The 21422-nt window shown below is 43.3% G+C and overlaps 1 protein-coding gene across 1 annotated transcript in view; it reads left to right on the plus strand.

Moving 5' to 3' along the window:
• The first annotated feature begins 15079 nt into the window (after positions 1 to 15079).
• DNAJC15 (DnaJ heat shock protein family (Hsp40) member C15) overlaps positions 15080 to 21422 on the plus strand; it is a 33595-nt gene continuing 27252 nt past the window's right edge. The window contains exon 1 of the mRNA XM_066581762.1: positions 15080 to 15256. Within this exon, the coding sequence (XP_066437859.1) occupies positions 15152 to 15256 (105 nt within the window). The 5' untranslated portion in view covers positions 15080 to 15151. The remainder of the gene's footprint in view (positions 15257 to 21422) is intronic.

Here is a 21422-nt window from a genome sequence, read left to right on the forward strand (position 1 = left end):
TGTTTATTTTAAGACAGTTTCTAGGGGGGATTGAGAAAGTACAGGCTCATAAAATGGAAGAATCTGTCTCTAAATGGCCGCTAGATACAAAATGGAGCATTATAAGATGTAAATAAGCTTGTGTGTAGTGAAACAATAATTCAAGCAGAAATAGCTTTAGAGCATGAGATTCGGTACAATGTCTAATGATGTGCCTCTGTTCTTTTTCATGAGAAACAAGTCTGGACACAGTTCTTATCAGAAGAAACCCTCCCACACCTCCATTTGGAGACTTGGACAAAGGAACTGACTGTACCACAGTCACCTGAATCACAAAGTGAATACAAGGGAGGACCAGGGAGGACCAGATAACGCTGGGAGAAACAGACACTTGAGAACATAACAGATATATTCTCACTACACTGATTGCTGAACAATGCATGATTCTTAATGTTTTTCTAACCCAATGAGATTAACGCCCTGACTAATGACGTATTCCTTTCCTGTATTAGAACTATACCAAAGTGAATAAACTTTCGGAGTACGCACGCCTTAAGCAGAGTGAGCTGTATATCTGCCGCGGCTCAACTCTACGTATCTGTGGGAACTAATAACTATAAATTATATAGTTTTTGGCCTCCTTCATGCATCCAGGTACGAACTAATTTGGAACCCAAGGCTTGAAAGGTTAATGTGACCGGTCATGTGTAACGGTCCTTAACACATGCAGCCACCGACGGGTGACTGAGAAAGATATGGCTCATTTGTCGGAATCGCTGGGCTTTTAGCAAAACTAAAAACCAAGTGACTATCAGGCCATGTAAGCAGGTACCACTCAGTGTTTGAGCGACTCCTTGTTTACTGTGAATGTCTTATTTTGTCTATGCTCCCTCTGACTTGTAAAGTGCTGTGGAATAGGTTGGCGATATACATATTATTGTTATTATTACCAACAGTGAACAAGATCAATTTTAGCAGGACAAAAATTTGATGAACTGAAAAGGTGATATCCCATTAGAATATTCTGCCGGTTTGCTTTTGATTATGACATATTTTACAGTTCATGTTGGACCTTACGAGAATGGGGAAGATGATGGCTGTTGGCTGGAATTTCTTTCCCTTTTGTAGCAACGAGTGACTGAAATAGTGGTGCCCACATACTTTTAACCGCAAAGAGTACCTTTTTACAATGTAGCGAGTCACGTTTTAAACTTGTAAATTAGAGCTTAAACAAAAAGCTACTTTTTAATACACTCTGGGACCATGACTGTTTTTCTCTGTAACAAATACAATTATTTGTGACACAGGTAATGAGTTGCATCAAATTAGCAGTAAATAGATTTTATACAAATGAGAGCACTGAAAGAGCACCGTTCCCTAAGTACACATACATCTTATCTAGTTTGATACAATAACCAGTAAATAGCCCAGAGCAGAAGCTAAAGATGCATAGTACTGTTAGCAGGTGCTGTATATCCTCATAAACATTCATTAAACCCTCCAGTGATAAAGGATCTAATGTCTGAGGACCATCATTAAAGGCCTGAGCTTTACTTACATTTGCACTTGGCCTCCTAATAATTTATTATAAGAGTAGACCATTCTTATATATCACGTGGCAGAGGAAACAAACCTAAAATAATTAAAGATAGCTTCCTAAGACCATTGTTTTACCAACTGGAAAACAAGTTCTGATACGGCTTTAAAGAAGGACAAGTGGGCTGATACAACACAATTTAATAATACAAATTAATAAATGATAAAAATAAAACAAAGTTTCATAAAAACAGGTGATATTGCATGAAGGTTTTGTAAACAATTCGTAAACAATTGCTACTTACATCACCAAGAGTCTTATGTATACTTATCTGCCTTGCAAGTTCAATCCCCGTGTGATTCAGGTAGTTGGCTCGAGGTTGACTCAGCCTTCCATCTTTCCGAGGTCGGTAAAATGAGAACCCAGTTTGGTGGGGGGTAATTAGTAATAATTACCTGAAAGCGCTGCGGAATAAGTTGGCGCTATACAAATACCATCATTTATTTTATTTATTTATTTCAATTGGAGAAACAGCGGTTAAAAGTCAGAGAATAGGGGGCGGTCTGGGAACCATACTGTGACAGGGCATTCCCCATCACAGGTCCAAAATACTTCTAGCCCCGCCAAACCCTCTCCTTTTTTATACTTTTTATGATTTATTGCTTAAATATTTGTATTGCAAGTATCATTGCATACAGTTGTGTGTTTGAAAAAGGTCACAATACGAAGTGACCACTAACCAGATCAGACAAACAAACCTGATTCTTAAAACAATGGCAGCACCCAGCTTCAAATGTACATAAGGCCCCTGTTAAGTCTTAAGACAATGATGATAGATTTGCATGATAATTAGACAATAGATCACAAGACTCTATAGACAATGGTGGTAGAATTACAAGACAATGGTGGCACTATGTGCAGATATTAACATGGTCTCCATACAGTCCTTATAATTTATACATTGACCATTCATGGCTGTATGAATACAGGATGGTGGGCTACAAATAGCAATTCATATTTGCACCACAGACCCCACAATTACCATGATCTGTAAAAAGACTGCAACTGTGTTGTGCTTGACTGCTATAGGTAAATATAGAATGATTACATTAACACTTTCATGACCTTGTTTCTCATTTAGGATATTACGATTAGCAAATTTTCAATTGGATATTTTTGTAAATTTACATTCAGGCCTTAGTCAGACGGGCGTTTTTTCGCCCGATTTGCGGATCGCATGACTGATGCGCATCCGCAAATCGCGTGACCGGTGCCCGAAAATCTGCTCCTAGCCGCGTTTTATTAGAAACGGGCAGGAGCTGTCCAGCGCATTGCATTCAATGGAGCCGGCAATACAGCCGGCTCCATTGAAAGCAATGCACTGCAGGCGAGTGTGGGATGAATTGTCGGGAAGGGCTTAAATATATAAGTAACATTATCATATCAGGAGAATATCAGATTTGTCTATTTAAAGTTTTGTTACATATGCTTTTGGTCTACAAGATACCTAATACAAACTCCAAGATGTACCAGTACTATTAGGTGTTACGGTGCACCACTTGCAATCAGGAAGTAGAGCCGGGGTGATGTCACAATGTCAGGCCCTGGCCCACATACATCTCCTCATTTTCTGCTGGATGCCGATCAGTGCCTTCTTCCTGTTACTGCAGAAGGTACCTGAGGTGTCATCTGTTTGATAGCCCTCATTGGGCTCAGTGTATAATGTGCCCTTCTTCATAAGGCTAGGGGAAACACTTTCCTGTTAGCCAGCCATTCAGCCATAATGGAAGTGTATTAATTCCGGATCCACCTCTACATTGTGCTTGTTATTGCCCTCCCTGAGGTGTTTAATGAGACAGTGGACTCTTGTCAGCTAAGAACCTATGGTTATTTATTTTGCGTGGGGTTTAGTCACTTCTACCTGATACTGTGTTATATACATTGCTCTTTCCATCTGCATTAAACATCTTCCTTGTCCTTTATCTAGGGGCAGACAAGGCCCCCTAGGTCCCTGATATGGGGCCACCCCTATCGGGGTGATCTTCCTGCGTCTAGGCAAGGACTGCCACACCAAAGTTGGTTAGGGATAGCATTGCCTTCCCTGTATTTCTGTTACCAGTACTTGCCCTATTTTGTGTTCCTTACGTCTTGCTGATATAATTAATCTATATTGATCAAACGCGGACATTAATTACACCTCCAAGGAATTGTCAATAACGCATTCTGTAGTTTCTGCTTCTCTCTCAGGTCCTACAGACGAGTGTCACAATCTGAAACCAGGTGACAGGGTCCATGTAAAAAAGTTTGAGAGAGAAACACGGTTTGAAGGTCCTTACCAGATGTTGCTCACCACCCCAACTGCTGTACACTAGCCCCCTGTTTTAAATTAATACAATCAAATGTACAATAAGACTACACTGAGGGTGAGAATCTAACACCGCATCGTGCTAAGAGAGAAATTGACGATCCAGGTGGCAGGTTTGATCCACATGTATATATATAGATGCAATAGGAGTGCCAAGGGGGGTGCCAGATGAGTTCAAGGCCAGACCCCAGGCAATGGCTATATGCCTATAATACAATAGAGCGATTTACCCCCATATGGAGCTGTCTCAGCAGAAGCAGGGGTGACCACTCTAGTCTCCCAGCCATTAGAATAGAGTAGTATGTGTGTTGTAGATCCCTTCTGTGTCCATCAGGTCTTCGTGTTTAGTTAGTTAGGATTAGTCGTCGGGGAAGGGATTAGCCCTTGCACAGCTGACCAACAATGATGGGTAGGGCATAGATCATAAGCTAGAGATAGGGAAAGCAAACCTTACCCCACCCTGTAGAAGTTATAAAGTATTGTTTATTTTGAGACAGTTTCTAGGCAAGGACTGCCACACCAAAGTTGGTTAGGGATAGCATTGCCTTCCCTGTATTTCTGTTACCAGTACTTGCCCTATTTTGTGTTCCCCACGTCTTGCTGATATAATTCATCTATATTGATCAAACGCGGACATTAATTACACCTTGGTCTGGTGAAATTCGAAAAGGGGGCCGTACTTGTACCCTGTTTGAACATAACACTAGGTTTCTTGAACTGTGCATAACAAAGGGTAAGGTCTTTGCTTTGTAAGGCAGAATTGACATATTGCTTTAATATGTGACTTTTCAACTTGATTATTACGGATACATATAAATGATAACAAAGTTTTCACTACAGACTTTATAGAGGTCTTTTCTTATGGCAGGCAGGGTAGATTGGTAGTAAACATTTGTTTTTTTAATAATAATTTAACAACAGTGTATTTCACATCCATATTCTATGGGTTTTTTAAATTCTTATTATCTGCTTCTGGGATCCCTTTTTGATATACAAAAGACAACTAGCATTATTGAGCTAAAAAACTATTTTATGATTCATCCCTCATGTCTAAATCTTCCCTCTTCTTGCCGTTCCAAAGTATAAATCAAATCCCATTGTGTATTCCAATAGAAGGATTACATTCTACTATGTTTGAATATTAAAAATAATAGCTATTTAGAATTTAAAAAAAGACAATAGCAACACCAGCATCAGGAAAAGCACAAAAATATGCCAGAAGGAGCAAAATCCAAATTTATGATAGGGAACCATGGACTTCTATTTATAATTTACTATGGGTTCATTCATATATGCCTAGCACTCCCGTCTTGTTTCCCTCAAATAAAGTACAAAAACACCATGGGGAAAACTGATAACAAAGCTGATCTCATAGTTTCCTCCAGAGTCAATTCTATGTCCGGTGGCATCCGCTTTGCTAATGGACATTTCCCTTACCTGGACAGAGAGACAGCATTTTTCTGTCTAGCTAAGGACATGGTCATCAGTTCAGTCCACCTAAGGGTGCGTTCACACGAACGTATATCGGCTCGGTTTTCACGCCGAGCCGATACACGTTGTCCTCGTGTGCAGGGGGGGGGGAGGCTGGAAGAGCCCAGGAGCAGAAACTCAGCTCCCACCCCCTCTCTGCCTCCTCTCCGCCCCTCTGCACTATGTGCAATGAGAGGAGGTGAAACGGGGCGGGGCTAAGTTCCGGTAATTAGCCCCGCCCCCGTTCCACCTCTCCCCATTGCAAATAGTGCAGAGGGGTGGAGAGGAGGCAGAGAGGGGGCGGGAGCTGAGTTTCTGCTCCTGGGCTCTTCCAGCCTCCCCCCCCTGCACGAGGACAACGTATATCGGCTCGGCGTGAAAACCGAGCCGATATACGTTCATGTGAACGCACCCTTACTCAAAACATACTTTCTGGACACAAGTGTTATATGTAAAACGGATCCTGATTAAGTGATCTCTCCCATGATCTGTTTATACCCAGGACTGCGATGGTAACAAGAGGGCATTCGCTACGTCTAGAGGAAAGCAGCTTTCATAACCAACACAGAAAGGGGTTCTTTACTGTAAGAGCAGTTAGACTGTGGAACTCTCTGCCTGAGGATGTGGTCATGGCAAAATCCATAGAGGAGTTTAAAAGGGGACTTGATGTCTTTCCGGAGCAGAAGGAAATCATAGGATATAAATCTTAGGTTAATTGTTAATCCAGGTTTACAGGCAGGTAGGAACTATTAGGGGTTGATCCAGGGATTAGTCTGATTGCCATTAGGGAGTCAGGAAGGAATTTTTCCCCCAAAAGGGCTAATTGGCTTCTGCTCTTGGGGGTTTTTGCCTTCCTCTGGATCAACAACACAGGAGGATAAAACAGGCTGGACTAGATGGACATTGTCTTCATTCGGCCTTACATACTATGTTACTATGACTGCCTCATCTAGCCAATCACAAGTAATTTCCATATTGCATATTCTTTGTAAGGTTTTTAAACTGTAAAAAAAACACTGGAGGTGAAGATGATGAATTACTCCTAGGGGAGAGGAACCAAGAACAGCCCTGTGTGGTTATCATTACAGAACATATAGGATAGGCCTTATTGAACTCAGACGGTAATTTGAGTTGAGCTGCATTCTGCATTTCAGCTACACATATATTATAGGATTACATTGTAAATCAGGACTGGAGGAATGTCTAGAGCCAGGTTTTCAGTGCAGATAGGAAACTGCTCAGCTTCATTTCTATTGATCTCAATCTTACATTTTCCTAATGTGTAAGATCCTGCTGAGACCCAGTTGTAGCTGACTTGATCCTGTATTCTCCATTTTATCCGCACCCTGTGTATATTTAAAATCAGTCATATGTTTTATTTACAGATATCTTACTATAATGTTAGCATATAATTAAAAAAGAAGAATCCGAGATACTATATTAGCACATTATGGGAGGCACACAAGGAAGTAAAGGCGCCAGCTTTGTTGATAACGTTTCTATATTCGCCTTTCTTGGGAATTGAACATAAGTTCCATTAGGTTTTCAGAAAAAAAAGATGTAATTAGGTTGGGAGATTAGAGATGTTTACATGTGTCTGGGGACCGCTAGTACAGTTTCAAACAAACAGTGGCATACTGTTCTTGCAAATTTTATTTCGAGATTCTGCTCTTCCTTAAGATTTAGAATGTCTGACAATCATCATGTAACAAAACTAGGCTGCAAGAAAGAATATGATTCATTTCATGCTGGTCCATTATGGACCAACACAGTATTAGGCCTTAGTCACACGGGCGTTTTTTCGTGTGATTTGCGTATCGCATGACGGATGCGCATCCGCAAATCGCGTGACCGGGGCCCAAAAATCGCCCGAAAAATCTGCTCCTAGCCGCGTTTCATTAGAAACGGGCCGGAGCTGTCCAGCCCATTGAATTCAATGGAGCCGGCAATACAGCTGGCTCCATTGAAAGCAATGCGCTGCGGGCGAGTGTGGGATGAATTGTCGGGAAGGGCTTAAATATATAAGCCCTTCCCTGCAATTCATCCAGAAATGTGTAAAAAAAAAATATATATATATATACTCACCTTGTCCCGGCAGACGGAGTTCAGCGCGGCCGGCCTGCAGTGGATGTGAGTCAGACCTGCCCCTGATTGGCTCAGCGCTGAGCTAATCAGAGGCAGGTCTCACTCACACCCATTCATGAATTCGGCCACGCTGAACTCCGTCTGCCGGGACAAGGTGAGTGTGTGTGTGTGTATATATATATATATATATATATATATATATATATATTTTTTTTTTTTTATTATTTTTTACACATTTCTGGATGAATTACAGGGAAGGGCTTATATATTTAAGCCCTTCCCGACAATTCATCCCGCGATCGCCGGCAGCCCATTGCTTTCAATGGTGCCGGCTGTATTGCCGGCTCCATTGAATTCAATGGGCAAACATCGTTCTTCTCTGCCACAGCTGTTACAGCTGTGGCAGAGAAGAATGATTTGTCTTCTATATGTTCTCAATGGGGTCGGCGCTGCTGCCGCCAGCCCCATTGAGCACATATAGAGAAGAGAACAGGAATTGCAGATCACAGATAGGTGCGATCTGCGATTTCTGTTCTATAATTTATCGGACGAGCGCATAAAAAGCGCTCATGTGTCCGATACCATTGCAAAGCAATGGTTTTAAAAAATCGCCGGACGCATGCGCATGCGCAAATCGCGCGAAAAAACGCCCGTCTGACTAAGGCCTCAATGAGTGACTGTATGGGCAAAACCCAGCTTAACTAGGACAAGAAGTCCTTTGATGTAACGTTTCAAGGCAGTGATAGAATTAAAAGAGAAAAACAAATGAAAAAAATAAATAAATAAAAAATGAAGAATTATGTTTTTTGCAGTAGTGTTTTGGAATGCCAATAAAGATTACATAGGAGGTAAGCAAGAAAGCAGATTAAACCCTGTGCTGAGGGGTTTGTAGCACTATATTAAAATAGGTATATATAAGCCAAAATGTGCTTACTTGGCTTAGGGATAAGCACAGTTTGTCTTATACGCTATAGTGCTACAAACCCCTGAACACGTGTTTTTTTTTCTTCTGTTTTTTCTTTTCTGCTTTGGAGCTTTTATAGTTACAGCAAGACCAACACAAACTCTTGGCATTACCAGCACTCTCTGTATGGATGTTTGTCTGAACAGAGGCAGTGGCCAATCCCGTCCACTTAGAATATTGGAGGACTTATGGTGTGACACCAGGTGAGTCCCCTGTCAACTAGTGTGTTAATATTAGTGCATCCTTAAGAGATGCTGGGCGCTGTCCAATTTTTTCTTCTATGTTTTTTGCATATAGAAGGTAAGCTGTGGAGGTAGGGGAATAAGCACTGGACCACCCTGTTCCAGAATGTTGATATTGCACCCTGAAACAGCATTAGAAGAGGATATACAGTATATGTTTTTTCTTTTTAATTATGGGTCCTTATATCCTCTTTTCATTTTTACGGTTTCTATGGGAATTTTTATGTAAATTACCCACAGAGCCTGTATTTTGAGTGTGGGTATATCTTCATTCCCCTAGAGATAATGTTTGATGCAAAAGTATCATTTAGACTCTATACAGTCATAGCATAGTCAAATGGGAAGTAGTAAGAGGATGAGTTATTGTGTTTTCAGAATTTTTCGGTCATACAGCTCTGAAAAAAAAGTAAGTGAACTCTTTGGAATTACCCAGATCACTGCACAAATATAGACAAATACAATCTAGCTACATTAATAAAACACAAACATTTGACACTGTTTATGTCTTATTGAGAAGATTAAGTGAACATTCACAATGCTGGGAGAAAAAGTAAGCGAGCCCCCATGTGTTAATGACTTCTCCCAGAACTGGTGTTTTTTTAAATATGTTCAGGACATTGGAAGTGTGGGTTTCAGAAGTGCTTTGCACATTAAATAAAGAAAAATAAAGACTGGACATTGACAAATATGTTCTAAAAAATAGAACTGCTCCATTCAAAACATGCATTCGATGCGAACCTACCTGCTTTGATGCAAACAACTTTCAGAAGACATATTATAGAGACGCATGAGGCTTGAAGAAGGCTACAAACACTGAAGACCTGGGTGTAGATCAATCCACAGTTAAAGAAATGATCTACAAATGAAGAAAACTCATAACTGTTGCTACCCCCCCCCCCCCCCCAGAAGTGGGAATCTTATTATAAGCACATATTATTTGGAATCAGTGCAAAACTCCTTGTATTTCAAAGTTCCCTTACTTTTTTCCAACTGTACATGTGATCTTATACTCAAAGTTAGGGTTATCATATCATTCTTTTATGAACTGGTAACATGAAGAGTCTCAGAAAACAAAAGATAAGACTGGTCAAAAATCACTGATGCTATCCTGTTCCACAGCAGTGTTAAATAATGTAGGGCACCGTCTATGTTGATTCAGTGTCCTTTTTATGATTACAGGAAATAATGAATGGGATTCTCTCAGATCCTCAGCTGGGTTTCTACTTTTTACATTTCAGTCTAGTGGGCCTATGAGCAGAGAAGTAAAATGTCTTGAGGTAGAAACTGTATCAGCTGCCCCACAACATTAACTTGATCCCGGGGATTATTCTTTATTTATTCACTGATGTACTGTATATGTTTAACTACATTCTCTTTGTTGCATTACTCTCTGTAGAACACTTTAGGCCTCATGTCCAATTGCAAGCCCGGGTTCCACTGCTGAATCCGTGCGTGCCCACGGCCATGGACATGAAAAGACAGTTTCTTACCTCTCCGGATCCAGCGCGGGTCTCCTCCATCCCTGCTGGATCTTCTTTCTTCAGCACGGCAAATGTGTCCGGGAGTGCTGGCTAACGCGCCCGGCGCATGTGCAGTGCTTGCTTTTTGTTTTTTAAATCTCCTGCTTTCTCGCAGATCCACGGCACGTCCACAATGACAGCTGTAGGTGTGCTGCGGATCGGACGGCTGCCATTGACTTCAATGAAAGCCGTCCCTGCGGGATCTGCTGGACAATGGAGCATTCTGCGATTTCTTCCCGTGTGTGTGATCCGCACGCCGGGAAAAAAAAAAATCACATGCTTTTAGCTGCTTTGTGGACGCTAATGCATCCCTATGAACTGCTTGATTTGCGGATCTCCCCCGCGCGGATTCCGCAAATCAAATCCACCCATGGACATTGGGCCCTATAGGTAATGATAACTGTTAAGACTATGATTGAAAGAGGCAATGGAATGGGGGACATTAAAATTGAAATTTTCTATTGCTGATTAGTACAGCAGGACACACGTATGATTTTTGTTAAAGGGAACTTATCACTAAAGTTAGGTTATTCAACCACTGGCACAATACTATGGTGCCTGTAAAAACCTTTCTAGACATGCTCATACTGAAATTGCCCATTTTACTATGTGGGTGAAGACGCTGCAATAAGACACTGCACATTGCTTACCAATCATCATCTGAGCAGTTCTAGAATGGTGAATAGTCATGGTGTCCTCACTGTTGGCACACCTATTCAGCCTTGATTGATCACTTGGTGTAAGACGTCAGCGCTATCTGTGCTGTGGTAGAATGTGCTTAGCAATAATATGACATAAAATGATGCATGATACAGTTTCTAGAGAGGAAGGCGGCTTTATATAAATTTGAAGAATGACTATTTTTGTGACTATAGTGCTGTAGGGCTCATGCCAACGGACGGAGCGAGATACGCCCGTGGCTTTACCGTGAGGGAATCCCACAGGGATAAACAAAAAACTCCCTATATTAACAGAGACCTCCCACCGCGGAAAACCACTGTTAAATAGAATATGCCGTGATTTTTTTTCCCATGGCGTAAATCTGCGGCAGAATCTCGCATGTGAGGACTGAGCTATTAGATTCAATAGAACCTAATAGCTACGCTATTTCACTGCAGATTTACGCCACGGGGAATGCGGCATAAATCCGTCCGTGGGCATTAGCCCTAAATGTTTACTGCAGATAAAAACATAATGGAGATTAGTGATCTGTTTTGATGAAAAATGTTTCTATTGAGAATAATTTTTATTCCAACACAACGTCTGTGTACTCCTAACGCACTGATATTATCTGTATACTCCTAAGTATCCACCTCCATTGGTATTACAGAAAGGATAGTTGCCATCCCTTCCAGATTGTCCAGGAGTCTCAGAGGGGAAATAAAAACTTTTTGGAGCATGTTAGATGGCGTCATTGATGGGGACACACTAGTTGGCACTGTTAGTAGGAAAATTATCTGGATGCTTAATTACAATGGACAGTTTCCGGGCATTTTAACTTTGAAAGGACAGTCTGGTTGCCATTATAAAGTATGGCACTTTCAGCCAGGCAGCTAATTCTGGCACTGTCTGGCAGGCACCATTTACCTGTTTATGTACTGTGATATAAATGTACAGTGCTGGGAGACGGAACTCAAAGGGGTCGTCTATCATACAGAACCCATTCTCATTCTCTTCCCTGTACTATTGAAGGAATAAAAGAATGCAGGCTGTCTTGAATAAGCAGAGAGATGGTGAGGGAACATGTATTAAACGTATATGAATTTTAGTCTCCAGGTTTAGATGAATTACATAGAATTAGAATACAGAAGGAAGCAGCAGAGGTAATTACTTAATCACTCGCTGTAATCTTTGAAAATTACTGAAGAACAGGAGAAGTCCCAGAAGATTGGAGGAGGGCAAATGTTGTCCCTATCTTCAAAAAAGGGAAAAAGGTGGATCCAGGAAACTGCAGGCCTGTTAGCCTGACTTCTATACCAGGAAAGATCTTTGAACAAATTATAATGTATACAAGTACTTGGAAAAGAATGGAGTAATTAACCAGAGCCAGCATGGGTTTGTAACAAACAAGTCATGCCAGATTAATCTAATTTTCTTCTATAACAGAATCACTGACTGGGTTGATCTGGGAAATGCAGTATAGTATATATTGACTTTGGTAAAGCATTCAACAAAGTATCTCATACCATACTTATTGAAAAAAATGACCAAATATGGGACTGAGAAGGCAACTGTTAGGTGGATTCACAACTGGCCGAGTGATCATACTCAAAGAGTGGTCATAAATGGCTGCAAATCCAAGTGGAAGAATGTATCAAGTGGGGTACCACAAGGCTCTGTCCTAGGCCCAGTGTTGTTCAACATTTTCAGAAAATTATCTAGAGGAGTAATTGAAGGTAAACTGATCACGTTTGCCGACGACACAAAGCTAGGAGGGATAGCCAACACTAGAGAAGAGAGAGAGTATTCGAAAAGCTTGAACAGTGGGTGGTGACTAACAGAATGGTGTTTAACAAGGAGAAATGCAAAGTCCTACATCTCGGCAAGAAAAATGAAAAAAAGCACATACAGAATGGGAGGAATTGGGCTAAGCAGCAGCACATGTGAAAAAGACTTGGGTATACTAATAGATCATAGACTGAACATGAGTCAACAATGTGATGCAGCAACCAAAAAGGCAGACACAATTCTGGGATGTATTAAGAGAAGCATAGAGTCTAGATCACATGAGGTCATTATCCCCCTCTATTCTTCCTTAGTCAGACCTCATCTGGAATACTGTGTCCAGTTCTGGGCACCCCACTTTAAAAAAGACATAGAAAAACTGGAGCAAGTTCAGAGAAGAGTTACCAAGATGGTGAGCGGTCTGCAAATCATGTCCTATAAGGAATGATTAAAGGATCTGGGAATGTTTAGCTTTCAAAAAAGAAGGCTGAGAGGAGACTTAATACCTGTCTACAAATATCTGAAGGGCTGTCACAGTGCAGAGGGATCAGCCCTATTCTCATTTATACAAGGAAAGACCAGAAGCAATGGGATGAAACTAAAAGGGAGGAGATACAAATTAGATATTAGAAAAAACTTTCTGACAGTGAGGGTGATCAATGAGTGGAACAGGTTACTACAGGAGGGGGTGAGTTCTCCTTCAATGGAAGTCTTCAAACAAAGGCTGGACAGACATCTGTCTGTGATGATTTAGTGAATCCTGCATTTAGCAGGGAGTTGGACCCGATGAACCTGGAGGTCCCTTCCAACTCTTTCTGAGTCTATGAAACCTTATTAGGTAATTCTGCATTAATAGAGGGAGGTCCCATATTCAGGATTCTCAACTCTTAAGGCTGGTTTACATGGGCAGATGATCGCTCAAAGGGCAGTTTGAGTGACAGCTTTGAGCGATCATTTTGCATAAATAATTGGTATGTGATCATTGGTATTTAAGTAGCTACTCAGCTACTTAAATACCAATTAGGTATGCAAATGAAGCCTTCCCTGAATGTAGTTAATAGCCCAAGGCTATTATCTGCTCTCAGATCCTTTGTTCTCCATGGGGAAACAATGCTATCAGCTCTCCCCTTGGAGAACTACTGATAAAAGTGAGTGACGATTTTTAGGTTGGACTGAATTTAATGATCAGCCAGCAGTGCCCGTAAAGTGGACGATAGACGCACATTTACACGCATTGATAATCGCTAAAACGATCACCGATTAGCGATTTTTTAGTGATCATCGGCTGGTGTAAATGGGCCTTTAGTTTGCTCTCACACAGGTATCTGTAAAAAACACTGCATTTTTACCACAGTGTTTTTAAGCGCACCCCATCATTGCAATGGGTGATGAGGTGCATTCATCGCTGAAACTCACTAAAATAGAGCAAGACAGTGATTTGAAAACTGTGGCGTTAGAGACGCCGCGCTCAAACGCTCATCTGCGAAGTCCTATTGAAATTAATGGAGGCGTTTTACAGCGTTTAACATGATGTTTGAAACACTGGGCTAAATGCTGTAAAACCGCCTGAGTGAGAGTGCCCTTAGTCACATTACAGAGTTATTACAGAGAGCGTCTCTCCCTCCGGAGGACCTGTCCTGTTCTAAATTACACAATCCATTGATGCGATTGGGCACTGTGTAATACTTTATTTTCCCTGCGGAGGTGCTGTAGTGAAAATGAGCACTGGCTGTCAGGTTTGCCCACAGATTACAGCTGAGTGATGGGAGTACAGGCAGGGGGACGATTAGTTATCTGCTCATTGTTAAGGGACCCTTCTAAAATAAGAAGGGATTGTGCAAAGCTGAAAACCCCTTTAACTACCGATGCCATGCATTTACATGGTTCTAGTCACTGTGGTGGCGGTCAGTCACAGCACTATACAGTATGAGCGCTGGGATTAACCCTTTCCAATCCACTGTCTGAGTTGTCAGAGTTGATTTTTTTACATTAGTGTTCCCAGTGCCAACATATAATACAATGGCCTATATACGCACCTCTGCCGGCTCCCTGCATGTCCTGCGCTGGCAGCTCCAGGACTCCCCTATGACCTTGGGATTACAGGCTGCAGCAGCAGCGCAGAACAGGTAAAGGGGCAGGACAGGTGACTGCAGCTATTGCATTAGGTTTTGGCATGTGGGACCTAATGAAGACATAATAATGGGATTGTCAGGGATCATTTGTAATGTTTTAAACAGATCCCCAATGGCAAAAGATAATAACGGGCTAATCCGTCTCCCGTGCAGACCACTCCCGGACCCCACAGGCTGCTGCAGCCGCTGGCAGGCCCAGCCATGGAGGTCTGTAGCGGGACGTCCTGGCTGTGACGGATACTAGCCACTACCGGGTTATACACGCTGCTTGTCCAACCGCCTGTGTTGTTCCAGAGAGGACAGCGTCTCCTCTCTCCTCCCCCGGCTCGTCCTACCGCAGTTACGCCACCACTTCTAGCTGTTTCGCAATCACTACTTTGACCTCTGCAGCCACCGTACTCCTCAGACTGTCATGGCGGCCTCCGGCAGCGGCATGACTTCCTCGGATTCCCTGTACAATGCGGAATATAGGACCTGGAACAGAGCTACTTCGGGCGCTGACATAGACCGGAGGCTGGTGAGTAGCGGCCATGTGTGCGCGGGGATCCTGGGCAATGACCAGGGCGGGAGGACAGGTGACAGCCGCTCATCGCATGGTGTGCGCCTGCGCATCCTGGACAGCTGTTACATTACATTGCATCAGTGCGTGTCTGCCCCATTACACCGCTTTTGCGCCGTTCTTGCGCTGGTAGGAACCACATTGTACCGCTCTTGCGTTGCCGGAAGCTGCATTGTGCTGTTCTTGCGTCAGATGTGCCGCAGTGTAGTCTGGTGTCATTTATGTTTGTGGTAGAGTTGTCCTGTACGGTAAAGCTAATGGTGGTGCCTGTTACATCCCAAAGCTGCACTTGTTATAATGCTCTATATCGTGTGATCCCCTCTTAGACACAGCTTTACGCATGCAGATTTTCACTCTGTCTCCCCTGCCGCTGCACAATGCTGACAGGCATCCGGGAAAGCCGCTGTGCCGCCGTTCCCTCACTGTCCGGGTACGCAGCCCACTCCAATGCCAGCTAAGGCACGGTTAGTGAGTGCCAGGACCTGACGGGGCAGTGGTCTGTCTGTCAAGAAGACTGTATCTTGTCGCCACCCACCCTCAAGATGGCGTCAAGATACGTTAATACTGGGTTTTGCTAGACTCCCGTTAAATGTCGTTAAAGCCGAGGATCATCTTATGACATTGGGCATACCTCTCCTGTACCTGCTGCATCATTCTATGCTCCATATAATGTAAAACATGCATTACTTTTTTGGAAGTGTGATGGAAAAAAGATTCTATCATTGTTTAAGATTAGGCCGCCTGCAGACGGGCGGAAATTCCACCGCGGAATTTCCGCCCCTGGAAGCTGCTATAGGATTGCGTTAACAAACACAATCCAATGCAGACGGCCGCATGAAACCTCGCGCGGCAAACAAACTGCGGCATGCTCTATATATATATATATATATATATATATATATATATATATATATATATCGTGCAGAGCCCCGCACAATAACGCCCCTCACCGGCCGCCGGCTCTGTTCTGCGCATGCTCCGGCTGCCCGGCAGCCGGCACATGAAAGAGCCGGGGCCGCAGGAGCAGGTGAGTGTCACGCTGCTCTCTGCAGACGCTCGGGTCGGGTCCCGCTGCAAGAATTCTCGCAGCCGGATCCGTTTCAACCCTCTTGGGGTCTTTGACAAAGAAGAGGGTGGAAACGTCGTGGTTTTAGGGAGGAATTAATTGCAAGCAATGTGACATGCCTGGAATGCTGCCATCTCTTCTGTTTCTACTGGATTACTTCTTTGGGGTCTGTGGGTCTGACTCCTAAACTTTGGCACGCATTCATTAGACTTTTGAGTCTCTAACATCCGGTTGGAAATCCTGAGGTGTTCTGTGAATTATTGGTGTTGTATTACGTCACATTTCTGATTCCAAACATGAGTAGTTATTATGTTTTTACTACTTCTGCACAATAAAAACTTTTTTTTTAAACTTTTTCTATTGAGAATAAAAGAACATATCCAATCCTATTACTCAGTAACAAAGCTGAGGGTACCGTGGTTCAAGTCTACAGATTAGGTCCAATGACTTAAGACAGTTTACACGGCATCACATCTATGATGAGGAATCTTGTTGAGTTCAGGATACCACCAGAAACCCCTATGAAGAGCTACATGGTACCTGAAGGGTCGAGGACCTCATTTGGTCCACCGATTGCTGAATTGTGTCTAGTGTGTGGGTTGTGGTTGACGAGCCGCACCAAATTCCCCAGATTTTATAGAATTTATCTGGGCACATTCTATTTTTGTATACTATTTTTTTCATATGGGAGAATAGAACTGACTAGATTACACCATCAGGGAAGCGTCGGGGGTCTACTATCCATCCAGCACAATGCTACAGCCTTACAGGCCAGAAACAGCACCTCTTCAAGGAAAATGCGGATCTGGAATTGCCACTGCTCTTCATCCAGTATACCTAGCAGACACACAGCGGGGTTTGGTGGAAGCGGTGCCCCCAATAGTTGTCCCAGGAAGCCTGTAACCATCGCCCATCGGACAGCTCTAATAAAAACATTTTTATTATAAATTTGTTTTTGTGTTCTACATGCTGGGGGCATTTTAAATTTTTTTTTTTCCTGATATAGATGTATGAGGGCGCTTTTTGGGGAGGGGGGGGGGACACAAATAATAGTTTTTATTGCAAGGGTTTTAGGGGAAAGCTAATTTACTGATTACTTCAGTATTTTTTTATTGGGGAGCTGAAGAGAAGGTTCTGCCACTGTTGTGCAGTATATATTTGTACATTTTATTGTTTAACTTGCTACGGGTGCAGCAATAGCAATTATGCAGGTTTTTTTGTTTCTATACACTCATTGACAATAAAAGAAAGAATGCACCAACTAGGAGTTGTTGGAATCTAATTAACCTTTCTATGTGTGAGTGTAATGATGATATGTGTAAGTGATTACAATATTGGGCGAGAGAACAAGTTTATTGGGGAAAAGTGTACAACAATTCAAAGGTAGTTCTAGTACCCTCTTGGGCCCCCTCTATCTTAGTATCCCATCATCTATCGGCCATGAAGGCATACAGGCTCTGTATATTATCCTGCGGCACACTTACCTACAGATGTAGCAACTGGGCCGATAGCTCCTGCGCACCCGTAGGCGGCCGCGGCTGGCCTCTTCATCACAGCGGCTTCCATAAATGCTCAATTGATGATAAATTTGCAAATTGGGTAGGCCAAGGAAGTGTGGCAGCCTGGAGTCCTTCCTGGGCAATGTTTGCTCTGTGTGGGTGAGCATTATCCTACTGAGAAGTGCCTGTTGGAGCCCTGGTGTGAGAGGCAACACACATGGGCGAAGGAATTCCGGCACGTATCACTGAGCTGTTAGTGTCCCTCATACCACTACTAGGGGTGGCAGACTATTGTATGCGATGGCACCTTGGATCATCACACCAGCAGTTGGGGCAATGACCGGATTGAAGCGCTCACCACAGGGATGTTGTACACCACACAAAAGTAACCTCTGAGAGCATATTTACAGCCTCAGGTGGCAAGAATCCGTATCTCATCACACCAAGCTGTAATCCTTTGCTTATCTCCCTGAGACCGCTTTCATACTGCCATTAAAATTGCACGAGATTTGTGTGATGCGGGACGCACAAATATGAGCCTCCTTCTTTTGAAAAAAACAAACCGCAGCATGTCCTATCTTTGGGTGCTCCCTCAGAACACCTCGCCCATTGTTTTCAATGGGGCTATAAAACGCGTTGCACGGCGTGTCCATTTTTTGTGCAATGGATTTCCCCCTTGCAGTGGATAGGGCGAATTTTACAGCAACTCCAGATTCAGAATCGCTGCAGATATTCCACTCTAAGAATGCATCCTGTGTGGATGGGCTCATTTTTTGCCGGATGTCCTGTAGTTTCTGTTAGTACCATTGTGGAGCGCATATGACTTTTTGGTAGCTTTTTATAGCATATTTTTTTCTTGGAGACAGGGTGACCAAAAAAGCACAATTCTGGCAATGTTTTTTTTTTTTCTTTTTCTGACAGCGTTCATCGTGCAGGGTAAATAATGCGTTACTCTGATAGATCAGACTTTTACAGACACCGTTATACCAAATATGATCTGTTTATTACCGAGCGGGCTGAAATATTTATTGCCACCTTTTTGGGGTGCATAAGGCCTCCTGTCCACTAGGAAATTCGGGTCCGCGCGGATTTTCCATGCATAATCCCGCAGCGGGTCCCTCCTTTCCAACGGACATGAGGTCTGAAAAATGATTTAAAGGGGTTGTCCCGCGCCGAAACGGGGTTTTTTTTTTTCAATAGCCCCCCCGTTCGGCGCGAGACAAACCCGATGCAGGGGTAAAAAAAAAAAAAAACGGATAGTACTTACCCGAATCCCCGCGCTGCGGCGACTTCTTACTTACCTTGCTAAGATGGCCGCCGGGATCTTCACCCACGGTGGACCGCAGGTCTTCTCCCATGGTGCACCGTGGGCTCTGTGCGTTCCATTGCCGATTCCAGCCTCCTGATTGGCTGGAATCGGCACACGTGACGGGGCGGAGCTACGAGGAGCAGCTCTCCGGCACGAGCGGCCCCATTCAGAAGGGAGAAGACCGGACTGCGCAAGCGCGTCTAATCGGGAGATTAGACGCTGAAATTAGACGGCACCATGGAGACGAGGACGCTAGCAACGGAACAGGTAAGTGAATAACTTCTGTATGGCTCATATTTAATGCACGATGTACATTACAAAGTGCATTAATATGGCCATACAGAAGTGTATAACCCCACTTGCTTTCGCGGGACAACCCCTTTAACTCACCTGTCCGAATGCTGCGGGTTCCCGACCGTCGCGGCCAGAACTTCTTTCTCTCTGCCCGGCGGATGTGCTCGGCAGTTAAGGACACCAACGTGTTCCTTTTTTTTTTTTTGAAACTCCTGCTCTTCCGCTCCGGAGAGCAGAAATTCAGCTGTGGGTGTACCGCGAATCTGGACGGCTTCCATAGGCTTCTTGGAAGCCTGCTGGAGCCCTGCGGAAAATGGAGGATGCCGCAGGTGTATTTCCGCATGTGCAATCCGCGCGGCAGGGAAAATTGACACCCGCAGGTATTTACTTACCTGCAGGTGTCAATTTTCCCTGCCGCGCGGATTTTATTATTTTGGGGGGAGAGGGTGTAAAAAATCACAACCATTTTCATTGTTTTTGAGGTTCATTTTATATCTTTTACCAGTCTTATGATCTATTTATTTTTATTTTAGAATTTTACAATAAAAAACCCTTTTTGGGGAAAACTTATTTTTGGCATCACTGCATTCAGTCCCATATATTTTTTCCCCCATCAACAGAGCCATGTTAGGGCTTTATTTTTTGCAGAACAAGTAGTAGTTCTTATGGGTACCATTGTACTATACATACGGCTGTTATTATCACTGTTGGGCTGCTTTCACACTCTTTTCAATGGGGCCGGAAAACACATTGCACTGTATGTGATGTGCATGCAGGTTTCCCATTGAAAACAATGGGAAACGCTTGCTAGTCCTCTGACACAAACCATTTGAAAGTAGCCTAAGGGCTCCTCTCCACGGGCTTATGCTAAAAATGCTGCAAGTCTCCCCGCAGCGTTTTACAGATTTTGTAAATTTCGGCTCTGCCAGCAGAGATCACGTAATGCTGTGAGTTTACTGTGCATGCCCACGTATCACACACACGGACATGCGCTATGTGACAATTTTTGTTTTTTTAATTCTCCACTCTGTTTCACAGCAGGGATGCGTATGAAAACGCTGCCCATATGTAAGGTATTGCGTATGGACAGCATTTCGTGCGCTGCCTATACCAGTGTATTGTACTCGCGCTGTGTGGTACGCCGAGAAATAGAGCATGCTGCGATCTATTTCTCGTGCGTATAGACACGCAGTGTCTATATGTCATGTGCATGGATCAATAAAAGGCCATTGACTCCATTCACCGCATGTCACATGTCTGTGCAACGCACAGTGAAAGTACAGTCATGGATGTGAGCTCTTACTATGTTTTTGAGATGTGGAAAACAAAAAAAGAAAAAAAAGAAAGCATTTTGGCTTACTTTTTTACCATGTTCACCGTGCGGGATAAATAATGCATTCTTGGGTAGTCATGGATGCAGCAATACCGATGTACAAATTTTGATGGGGTGTGCCTGTATGTCTCCCCTGTGCCAATAATGCACAGTTGATGAATGTGGCCAGGATATAGCGGACGTGCCAGTATTGATAATAAATGAGTTGAGAAAAATTCCAAAAAAGAACAATCACTCCACAGACGCTTGGAATAGGTCGCTCACAAAAACTTCTGTGTGTAGACAAAGTTGTAGCAACATTTTGGACAACAGTGTCCTTTTATCAGATACAATTAAAACATAGTAAAGGCATATTAGTAAACAGTATGCTCACACATCTAAGACCCCTTGCCACGGGCGTTGCGAAGTCCCGCGGCGAATCTCCGCTGCGGGAGCCACCGCCCGGGAGCAGGAGCCGGCAGACGAATCTCCGCAATTAGCCATATCTGACAGATAGGCTGACCGCAGAGAATCATGGCAATTTGCATCATGCTGTGAATTGCCATCCGCGAGTGGAAAATCGCAATGATTCTCTGATTGTGGACACGGGGCCGGCGCTTTCCATAGCGACGCTATGGAAAACC

The sequence above is a fragment of the Eleutherodactylus coqui genome, chromosome 1, assembly GCF_035609145.1.
Source record: "Eleutherodactylus coqui strain aEleCoq1 chromosome 1, aEleCoq1.hap1, whole genome shotgun sequence".
Taxonomy (NCBI): domain Eukaryota; kingdom Metazoa; phylum Chordata; class Amphibia; order Anura; family Eleutherodactylidae; genus Eleutherodactylus; species Eleutherodactylus coqui.